This window comes from Hipposideros armiger, unplaced genomic scaffold, assembly GCF_001890085.2.
Source record: "Hipposideros armiger isolate ML-2016 unplaced genomic scaffold, ASM189008v1 scaffold_228, whole genome shotgun sequence".
In the NCBI taxonomy this organism is placed as follows: domain Eukaryota; kingdom Metazoa; phylum Chordata; class Mammalia; order Chiroptera; family Hipposideridae; genus Hipposideros; species Hipposideros armiger.
The window spans coordinates 1177448-1188007 of NW_017731578.1; the positions used below are offsets into that span (position 1 = coordinate 1177448).

The window sequence follows — 10560 nt, forward strand, 5'->3', positions numbered from 1 at the left end:
GGGGGGGCGGCCGGCCTCGCACAGACCCTGTGCCCGGAGGGCGGGAGGCCAAACTGCCCGGGCCCCTCCCGAGGACCTGGCGGGACCCCCTCCCCGCCTCACACTTGCTTTCGCGGCGACTCCCACCGCGTCTCGGGCCCAAGCGCGGCCGAAAAGTGGGCGGCGCGCGCCCTCTAGCGGCGGAGGCGCACCCGAGGACGAGGCCTTGCGTGCGTTCCATGTGCTGGAGGTCTTGCTTGTCTCCGCTTGTGAAGTGTTTTAATGATAAGCAGGAGCCTTTACAAGCGGGTCCTTCAAGGTTTTTTATCTGAGACGGCATGTTTCCCCCCACTTCCCAACATCCCCCTCCCTTCCCTCCAGGCCCCGATCCCACGCGAGCCCCTCCAGGAGCTGCCCCCCTGCACCTCTCTTTATGTTTGCCCACCCCATTTCCACAGCAAATGGAGCTGCTGCTGGTGAACAAACTCAAGTGGAACTTGGCCGCCATGACCCCGCACGATTTCATCGAACACTTCCTCTCCAAAATGCCGGTGGCGGAGGACAACAAACAGATCATCCGCAAACACGCGCAGACCTTCGTTGCCCTCTGTGCCACAGGTAGGGTGACTGGGCCCTGCCGGCCTGGCCTCCCTGGCAGAGCTCCTTGCCCTTTACCTCGGTTTCCCCATCTGAGCAGAGGGCCCCCAGACCCCGCCTGCTCTCAGAAGCTCTCTCCTTTCCCGGCTCTGTTGAACAGAAGCCTCGGGCTGCTGGTCGGGCTGACGGAGGTGGGCGTTGTCCCCCCGGGGTGCAGAGGCTGGCCTGTCTGCATCCAGTTGCCGTGGATACTGTTCCCACACCAGGCAGGGGCCAGGCTATGGCCCCTCAATGTTAAAAGGGGCTCACCTTGGCCAGCAGGCCTGCCTCCCCCCGTCCTTCCCGTATCCTCAAGGAGCCTGAGCTTTGGGGCCCCCCTCCTGGCTTCTCCCAGGCTGGGCCACCTGCCAGGGGCGCCTCCAGGGGTGGGGAGTGCAGGCCTGCAGTGTCTGCACCACGTGCTCCGGGCGGCCAGCTTCAGCGTTGGCCCTTCTGCGGGGGCGGCCACCAGAGCAGCCCAGCTGCCTGAGGCCCCACTAGGGGCGCCTCAGCTGAGCCCTGGGAGGGGCTTTGGAGCAGCCTGCTGCTGTGGTTGGCAGCAGGGGGAAACCCTCCCTCCCCTGGCACAGCTGTGGGTGGTCCCTAGAGGCCTCTCCCTGGCACTGCCCTGGTCCCGGCCCCTGGCAGCCAGCCTTTCAAACCCAGTGCGCGCGCGCACACACACACGCACACACACACGCACGGTGTTGCCTCCAGCGTCCCCTAGCCCTCCCCTGACCCTCTTGGCCTCTTCCTTCCTCCCCTCTGAGCGCATGAGCTGGGCCCAGGAGACCTGGAGACGCTGGCGGGGGGGACCCATGCCCTCAGCCCACCCAGCTCTGCTGCGGGCTGCCTCTGCCCCCGGCCAGGCCTCAGCTGTCACATCTGTTTGGGGCTTACTCTGGGCAGCTGGAGGGCCACACTTTGTCAAAGGGGGAAGTTGGTGTTTTCTACCCCCCTACACACCCCACCCCCAAAAGGGGTGGAGCCCCCGACCTGGCATCTCGTTGCCCCCTACGATGTCTGGGGTCTCTGGTGGCTGGTATTTCTGGGTTAGGCGAGAGTTGGGAAGACTGCTGGCCTCCCCGCCCTCCTCTCAGTCCTTCCAGGCGAGGCGTGGGGGGACAGATGGAAAAGCCAAGGACATCGTTGGCCTGGATGGGTCTGAGGGGTGGGGGGGCCCCTCCCCAGGCGGTCCAGCTCTGGCTTTTGGGTGGGGTTGGGGAGCCTCCCACCAGCTATCTCCTCAGCCTCCAGGGCCAGCCCCGCAAGCAGGCAGGGACGTTCCCTGGCTGGGGCGCCTCTGAGGAGAGAGGCCTCTGGAGACTGCCAGGCAGCCTTTTATGGAGCTGAAAGTGATTTGGAGAAATGGGCAGTGTTTCCTGGAGATAGTGCAAGGAATGGTTCCTGTACACCCTCCCCCTAGGATGGTCGGGGTGGCCCGGCGCTGGCCCTCTCCCGGGACCCTGGGAAAGCAGGGGGCGTAGCCGGTGTGGGGTGCTGACAGTGAGGGAAGCCTGGTGCAGGGGCTGCAAACAGGCTCTGGTGCCAGTTCTCAAGCTGCAGTGGGTTGATGTGTGTGAGCCCTGGGCCCACGTGGGGTGACCCAGCTTTTCGCATACATGAATTCCCAGGGCAGGGCCCCGTGCAGGACCTCAGGCCAGAAGAGGGGCATGGCACCGCCCCCCAGGTCCCTTAGATGCTCGGGGCCCTGGTTCTGACCATGCCTCCACCACTTGGACATAACTGAGACACAGCTGTGCCCTTGGTTACAAGGGGACCTCTCTCAAGATGAGAGTGACATCGTTGAAGCTCAAAAACAAATGGGCTGCGGGAGGTGGGGGCATGAACAAAAGTCCAAGAATTTTTTTGGCCCTCATATGGCACGGGTCCTGTTGCAAGGTGCTGTGAGGGGGGCCTTGCACCCTGAAGACCTGGGTTCCTGAGGACCCACACGTGTGCACACATCACCCACACACGGCGCTGGCTTTTGCCTTTCCTTGTGCTGTGGTGGGTTAGAAGAACTGCCAGGCCCGTGTGACACTGGCACATAACTGAGCTTAATGAACGGGCCTTTGCGAGGGTCGGCAGTGTCACTGACTGCTCGTTCTCGGCGGGCCCTCTCAGCTCTTTACAACCAGACTGAATAGGAACAACGATTGGAGTTTCTGGATTGCGCCTTATCTAAACATAAGCCCCCCCGCCAGCACACACACACTCCAGCGGGGGACAGGCTTCGGAAACGAGTCTGCCCCAATTATTCCGTCCCTTTAGACGGGGTCTCGAGGTCCGGCTGGTCAGACCTGGTGCTCCGGCCACGGCGCTGTCTGCGTGCAGTCCCGACGGGCCTCTGTGAAAGGCATTTCATTCATGGCCCCGGCTCTCAGACGGGGTGGATTGCCCCCATTTAGTGGGGGAAAGAGGTGACGAGCCTCGTTAGGATTTCTTTTTTAAACCACAGCGCCCAGAAGCCGGCTTTGTCGCCCCTTCAGGGTGGCTGTCTTTCTTCCCGGACCCCCTGGCTGGCGCCTGCCCCCTTTAACAAGGCCAAGTTGATTATTCTCTTGGGATGAAGACTCGGATGGGCTGTGCGCCCCAGCCCAAGGGGGCCCCGTTCCCTTTGTGGCTACCCACCTCCTCCCGTTCAGCTCACCCGAACCCCCTATTCCTGAGTACTCAATGGTACAAGATGAGGCAGTGGGGGGGCGACAAAGATGCCACGTTCGTCCCTCACAGGTGCCCAGCTCGAGGCTGAAGGCCCCTCCCCCACTCCCTAATTAAGGTGCTGAAATCGGTGGCTTCCCCCTACCAATTAATTCCTTGTCCAGTGCAACTAGGCGGCAGCCCACAGGTGCTGCTGTCACCACATAAGCGTCCTTTCCATAATGAGGCTGCAAGGGGCCTGCAGGTCGGCTTGCCCTTAAGAGAAGCAGAGGGTCCCACCTTCCCCTGGGCAGGGGGGTCCTCCCACACGAGCCGACCAGCCGTTTGCTGGGACAGGCCTGGCACCTGCCTAGATCACGGTCCTGTGGAGTGGCCCTGCTCATGGGCCCCTTGCCTCTCTCCCTTTGCCACAGACGTGAAGTTCATTTCCAACCCGCCCTCCATGGTGGCTGCTGGGAGCGTGGTGGCGGCAGTGCAAGGCCTGCACCTGGGAAGTTCTAACAGCTTCCTGTCTTATCACCGCCTCACGCGGTTCCTCTCCAAAGTGATTAAGTGTGACCCGGTAAGTAATCACATGCGCTGCTCCCGCGCTGGTTCAGGGGAGCCAGCCTGGCCCCGGGTACTAGAAACATCCAGCATCTGGGGTGCGGAAGCTGGCGTTCGCTAATGGGAAAGGTTTTGGCTTGTGCCAATGCCCCCGAAGATGACGGCTTGGTCCCATGTGGGGGTCCTCTGTCACAGGCTGGCAGTGCGCCAGTTTCATCCACCTCTCCCAAGGGCTCCCAGGAGCCATCAAGGCCCCCAGGGTGAGCTGTGCAGGAAGGGGGAGCCACAGGGCAGGCCCCACAGGGATGACCCGTGCCCTGACGGGGGGTGGATTTGGGGCCCGGTCGAGCTTTGTCTGGGCCACAGTGTGACTGGCCAATAAAAAGTTGCTTTAAAAGGGCTCCTGTGAGGTCTCGGGTCGTGACAATGGGCCCAGTCCGGACAACCTTGTTTTTTATGGCCGTCTTTGAGAGGCTGCCTCTCTTAAAGCCCGAGTTGATTGTGTCTTCTCAGAAATGCCATTGTCTTATTCCCGATTTTTTTTCTCTCCTTAAAGAATTAAAGTAACAAATGACAAGGGTTTGTGGCATCTCCCCAATTAGACAAGAGTGGCTAGTGGGTCAGCCACGCCCCTGGGAGTGCGGGACCGTGTTGACCCCAGTCCAGGTCTGGCTGCCTTCTGGTGGCCCACCCTGGAGCTTGTGGAAGGCTCCGTGGACCCCACTGGGTGCCACCTCACCAGCACGACTAGCGAAGGTAGGGTGTGAGACAGACACCTGCCTAGCCTCTGGCCAGCGGTGCTTGGTTGCCAGCCTGTGTGTGTCCCCAGAGGAAGACGCATTCCTGCCCATAGATGTGGGCAGCTCCTGGAGGGGGCCCCCGGTGCTTCCATCACTCGTGCCCTCAGGCAGCCACCGGGAGATGGGGAACCCTCACTAGAAATGCCACTAACAGAATGCTGTCCAGACAGTGGTAGGAAATGACTGCATCCCTATTTGAATAGAGCCTGTTTTAATTAGATCTGAATCAAAATGCCTCGCGGCTGACGGACAGGGAGCTATCCATCCAGGCTGAAATGTGTTCGTCTGGGCACCTGGTGACACACGTCTCGGCTCAGACACAAATCCCTCAGTGGCAGGGGCCCCAGGTTGTCTGCCCTTCTCCAGAGCTGACTCTCAGTGGCCAAAGTCAGCTCTTCATAGGATGGGGCTGCAGGTTCGAGAGAGTTGCTGGGAGGAGGGGCTATTTGCACCTGCCCTGCATTCTAATCTGCTGCGATAACTATTAAAGGAGGGGCGGGGCGGATAGCCCTCCTTGAAAAGGTCTGGAGCTCTGGAAATGTGGGTGGTCCCCAGGGATCACTGAAGCCCTCTGGCCTGGAGCCACTTCTTTTGGGTGACAAACCCCAGCCCCACTGGTTAAAGTTCAGCAGCACCTATCCCGTGTCTGGGCCATGGCTGAACCTCCTGTTCCTGAGAGAAAGGCACAGGTCTGCAGACTTGGTTCTAGAATTCCAAGTATGGCATCCTGGGAGCTGGCACAGGTGGCTCCAACACCTGGCGCTATGAGGCCACCTGGCTGCAAAGGGTACCTCCACACTGCTGGGAGATCTGTCCCTGGTAAGACCAGGAGCAGTCGCTGGCCTCCAGGATTCCTCCCCCACCACTGACAATGCAGGGTGGTGGCAGCCACGGGGAGGCTGCTGCGGATGGGCACCAGGCAAGGCCCGTGCATCCCCCAGGATGCAGGCCGGACAGGAGGGCGGAGGCGGATAAAGGTCCCGGTCCCCCGGGCCACCCAACATTCATTCTCAGTCATGCACAGCCTAACGCTTTGACGGCAATTCATCACAGAAGGCTGGGTTCACCGCGGGGCTGACATGGCAGAGGTTAAGTCCAAAAAGCAGGGCTCAGAGGGCCTCCCTGTCCTGGATCAAATGGCTGAATGCGCCGAGGACAGAAAAGGGGTCGGATCAGAGCCCGGCAGAGGAATTCCAGCGAGAGGCCAGGGCCCTGCTGGGGACGCAGGGAGGGTGGTGGGGAATGGCCTGCAGCCTGTGGTCTTCAGTCCTGCGTGGGGCTCTCACTCGGCCAGGAGCAGCTGGTGTATCCTGGGGTCGGGGGTGGCCTTAGATCAGCTCACTTGTGTGATCGCGGGATGAGCCCCACCCCCCACACAGGCCTCCTTCTGAGCCCCATACCCCTTGTCTCGCCAGGACTGCCTTCGGGCCTGCCAGGAGCAGATCGAAGCCCTGCTGGAGTCGAGCCTGCGCCAGGCCCAGCAGCAGGACCTGGACCCCAAGGCCGCCGAGGAGGAGGAAGAGGAGGAGGAGCTGGACCTGGCCTGCACGCCCACCGACGTGCGGGATGTGAACATTTGAGGGTGTCCACGGCCGGCGAGGGAGGGGCCGGCCCGGGTGCCCCCGACAGGCAGCTCCTCTCCAGGACCGCTCACGGCCAGAACGGGCAGCCTCCTCCTGGCTGTCGGTTTTTTCCTTTGCTATTTCCCCCTTCCATCTCTGACTTAAGCAAAAGAAAAAAAAAGTACCCGAAAACTGTCTTTTAAAAAAAAGAGAGAAAAAAAATAGTATTTGCATAACCCAGAGCTGGGGAGGGGAGGAGGGTTTTGCTACAAAAATAGGATTTTATACCCCATAATCAACTAGTTTTTATATTAATGTGTTTGTGTCTCTGTATTGTAAGGCTAGGCATTAACACAAAGAAAGTCTGCAGGGGAGGGATAGATTTGGTTCTTTACGTGTTTAAAGGAAAAAAAAAAGCATAAAAACGTTCTAAAAAATAGAAACCTTAAACCATTTTTAACGTAGAAGGTTTTTAGGTAGAAATACGTATTCTTGTGCTTTTCCCACGGAGCAGAGCTTTAAGGCGGTTCTAGGCATCCAGTATCTCGCTTGCTCACGCATGTAGTCACTTTATAAGTCATTTGTGCGTGTTTATTTTATTTCGTAGGTAGGCGTGTAACCTCTTCACCTTGTCAATGGCTGATGTAACCTGCCGGTTAGAGTAGCATACAGTTCATCGCCGAGTGCGAGTCCTTTCTGCCCGTGGACCGCCCCCCCGCCCCCGAGTGGGGTGTCGGGCGCCAGCCGGCGTGGCAGTAACGGGAAGCCAACTGTCCGACTCCTCGTGGATGCTACTCGAAAGAACAGCCGCGATAGCGACGTAACAGATTCTATTTTTTATAATCTTCATAGTTTTGTAGTTAACCTGTTTAGGAGATGCTGGGCGTTCACCCAACAGACCTGCAGCCTGCTCATATCCGGGTGAAATCCACAGCTTTTTTTGTTTGTTTGTTTGTTTTCTCAATATTCTAAAACCGTTCCATTTCAAAAGCACTTTCAGTCCAGTAGTTATAGGAGAGATCTCTCGTGTATGTTGTGTGTGGAGAGGGGGGCAGTTTCTTAGTGGAATGGTTTTGGATATTCACGTACTTGTGTGCAGGCAGGAGTGCAAGGACAGTGCATGTCAGTGCGGTGTTAGCGAAAGGGGGTGTTTGGGAAAGGGACTCGGTTCCAGTCGAGAAAGAAGAAAATGTGCATTCTCGCATTGCCAGGATGACGTTCCTTTTTCCGTAGAGAAGCGGACGTGTAGGGACCCTTTGGTGCCAACTGGTGTTTGAAAGTAGGGGCCTTAAAGGTTTACCTAGAGGACGCCTAGTTTAAGGGTTAGGAAGGTTTTTAAACACTAAAATATATAATTTATAGTTAAGGCTAAAAAGACTATTTATTGCAGAGGATGTCTGTTAAGGCCAGTATGATTTATAAAGTGATGCAATCTCCCCTTGATTTAAACACACATAACTTGCTGCCTATTTGCAGGTTTCAATGCAGTTTATAAGAGTTAGGTCCTTTCAGAGGACAGGGGGGGAAAAAATCCCCCGGAAAAAACCAAGACTTCGATTCGGCCTGTTGGGCATATCCCAAAGTGAATCCAATCAGACAGGCATCTGAGTTGCAGGAAAATTAGGGTGCTCGAGTCAAGTTCAGTTCTAGTACGTTCTTTCCCTGCCCCTTTTTAAAGCAATGTTAGCAACCCATAGACAATTTGCACATCTTGGCTGTGTACCTTTTTGTAATTATTATGTAGGGAGTGTGGAAGGGAGGTGGCCAGAGCGCCCAGGCTGACGCTGGGAGAGGATGTGAGGGAGGAAGTGTGCGGAGGGAGGCTGGTGGGGACCACGGAGGGGCAGGCTGCCGCCCCGCTTTCTGATTCGCTGCTACCGATCCAGGACTTCCCAGCACGGTCTGGAAACAGATTCACAGCGCTTCTCTGTATCTTTCACAATGTTTTGCTGCTATTGGAGGATCAGTTTTTGTTTGTTTGTTTTACAGTGTCATATACTGCCATGTTCTCGTTTTTAATTTTCTCATAGAAAAAAAATGTATTACGGATGCCTTTTTTTTTTTGTAGGTTTTTTTTTTGTTATGTGATCAGTTTTGACTTAATGTGATTACTGCTCTATTCCAAAAAGGTTGCTGTTCCGTGATACCTCAGGCTTCACTTAGCCATGTGGAGACCAGGCAGTCGGGCTCTGTCTGGCCCACGGCCTCCTGCTTCGGCAAACAGACACGCGGACGAGATCCCCAGAGGGGCCCGGCGGGGATGGACCCCGGGCCGTGGGAGGCGGCCGTCCCGGCATCTCTGAGGCCCGCCGTGTCCGTTTCCTTTCCCTGCGCCTGTTAATGCTGGATTCCACCCGACCCGGCATTTGCCATCCTAGTCGTTTTACAGCTGTATTGTTCTTTGCGTGTAGCTATGAAAGTTGCATTATTATTATTATTATTATTATTATTATTGTAACAAGTATGTCTTATCGTGCCCCTGTGGTCACTCGGGATAAGGGAACAGCGTCTGGAGCCGTCCGAGTTTCGGATTATGTACTAGCGCTACAGGCTGTTGTGCTCGTGACGGCACGATGCTAATTTAAAGCCGCTCCAGATGTCGCTGAAGCCCGCGAACAGTGCCTGTGCCCGAGTCGCCTCGCATGCTGCCGAACCAAAAGGATGTGCACCCCTGGGGGCCCCGGTGGGGTCAAGCCCGCATGCTCCCGGGACCCGCCCCGCCCTGCGGGAACATGGCTTCCGCTTACCTCAACCATTCTGGCTGTGGCGTCTGAACCAAACCGGGTCCTGGAGGGGCTGTCCTAGTGGGGAGTGAACACGGTGTGCTGAAAGGCCAGAGGCGGGTCCCAGGGAACACGGCAGATCTGTGAGGGTCTCTGGCAGGTGGGCACTTGGGGTCTGGGTGTGTTGGTTGCACACCGTGGCATTTCCCAGCACAGACATGTAACCGGCACGTTTCCAGCAGGAAAAATACAAACGTGAAAAATCTAGTAATAAAATTGGTAAAACCCCAGTGTGGTGGCCTGCCTGTTTCCTGGGGGCAAGCAAGAAGCCAGGGGGGAGATGGAGGGGCCTGGTGCTGAGGAACTGGGCCCGAGCTGCTGGATCCTGGGCTGGGGGTGATAGGGGCAGAGTCCCCCCTCCTGTTGAGGGGGGCTGTCCTGTGCACTGTGGGGTGTTTAGCTGCATCCTTGGCCTCTACCCACTAGGTGACAGGACGCCCCCAGTTGTGACAACCAAAAATATCTGAAAATGCCAGATGTCCCCTGGTCCAGGAGCAGATGATGCTCTCGCAGCGCAGGGATGAGGGGAGGGGTGCGCTTGGGCCCTGAGAAGACGGCAGGAGTGACTGCCAGAGGCTCCAACCACCTAAGACAACAGCTGGGGGGGTGGGGGGAGGGCCGGGGGGCAGTGATATCACTGGGCCTGTTGATCAGAACAGAACTCTCCCAGCCCAGGTTTTGTCCTCCCAGGTTATTTGCAGACAGGAAAACAAAGCCATCATTCTTTAACCCCTTTTGGCACAGAATGCTGTTTGCTCTTGGTGAATCGCGGTCCCGAGAACCAGGTGTGGGCAGAGCATTTGGGCTGCTCTGGTGGCCTTTCACACACCCAGCGGCCTGGTGGACACCCGGGACATCACATGCACGGTGGGAGCTGAGTGGTGGCTGACACCATGAGGGTCTCGGCTTATCCTGGGAAGCAGTCCTGGGAGAGACGGGCTAACAGTCGGTGTACGGGGTCCCAGCAAGACTCGGGAGAGGAAGGACGGGGGTCAACGCACGCATGGGAGGCTGGGGCTGCGGGCGAGCCGCCTAGGGGTTTTCATGTTTCCAGGTGGAACATCTCAGTGCAGGCTGACAGGGTGGGCAGAGGACAAGGGAGGAGGCCCCGACAGGTCGGCTGCACAAGCACAAGTGAAGGGTCGGGGCCAGGGAGGAGGGTCCCTACTACGCTGTGGCCCTGGGAAGCCCACACGAGAGGGGTCTGGAAGACTCTTCCTCAGCCATGCCTCCGGCGCCACGGCCTCTCAAGCCACCCACATCCCCTCCAGTGTCTGCGTCCCCTCATGGGATGGCAGTGAAAGCCCCGTGCATATGGCGAGAACAAAAACGGGCCTTTTAGGGACTTCTGAGACAGCCTTCCAGCCTCACCCCCACTGCCCCTCGCGGAAGCCCGAACTCCTGTTCTCACTCAGCCCCACTGCCCCAGTACGTGCACGCTGGGCCCTGGTTAGCCAGGAGGCCTGCCCAGCCGCCCAGCCTGGCGCCCGGACCCAGGCAGACCTCCACCCTCCGCCAAACCCTCCTGGGGCTTCTGGTTCCTCTGGCTCCATCCAAGGTCCTGGGACCTGGCCCATCTCCCCCACCGCC

The 10560-nt window shown here is 58.0% G+C and overlaps 1 protein-coding gene across 2 annotated transcripts in view; it reads left to right on the top strand.

Annotated features, from left to right (window-relative positions):
* The window catches only part of CCND1 (cyclin D1), an 11515-nt gene extending 2315 nt beyond the window's left edge, over nt 1–9200 (top strand). For both annotated transcript variants that reach the window (XM_019654696.1, XM_019654697.1), the window contains exons 3-5: nt 438–597; nt 3693–3841; nt 6041–9200. In XM_019654696.1, coding sequence (XP_019510241.1) covers nt 438–597; nt 3693–3841; nt 6041–6205 — 474 coding nt within the window. In that variant the 3' untranslated portion in view covers nt 6206–9200. The remainder of the gene's footprint in view (nt 1–437; nt 598–3692; nt 3842–6040) is intronic.
* The last annotated feature ends 1360 nt before the right edge of the window (nt 9201–10560 follow it).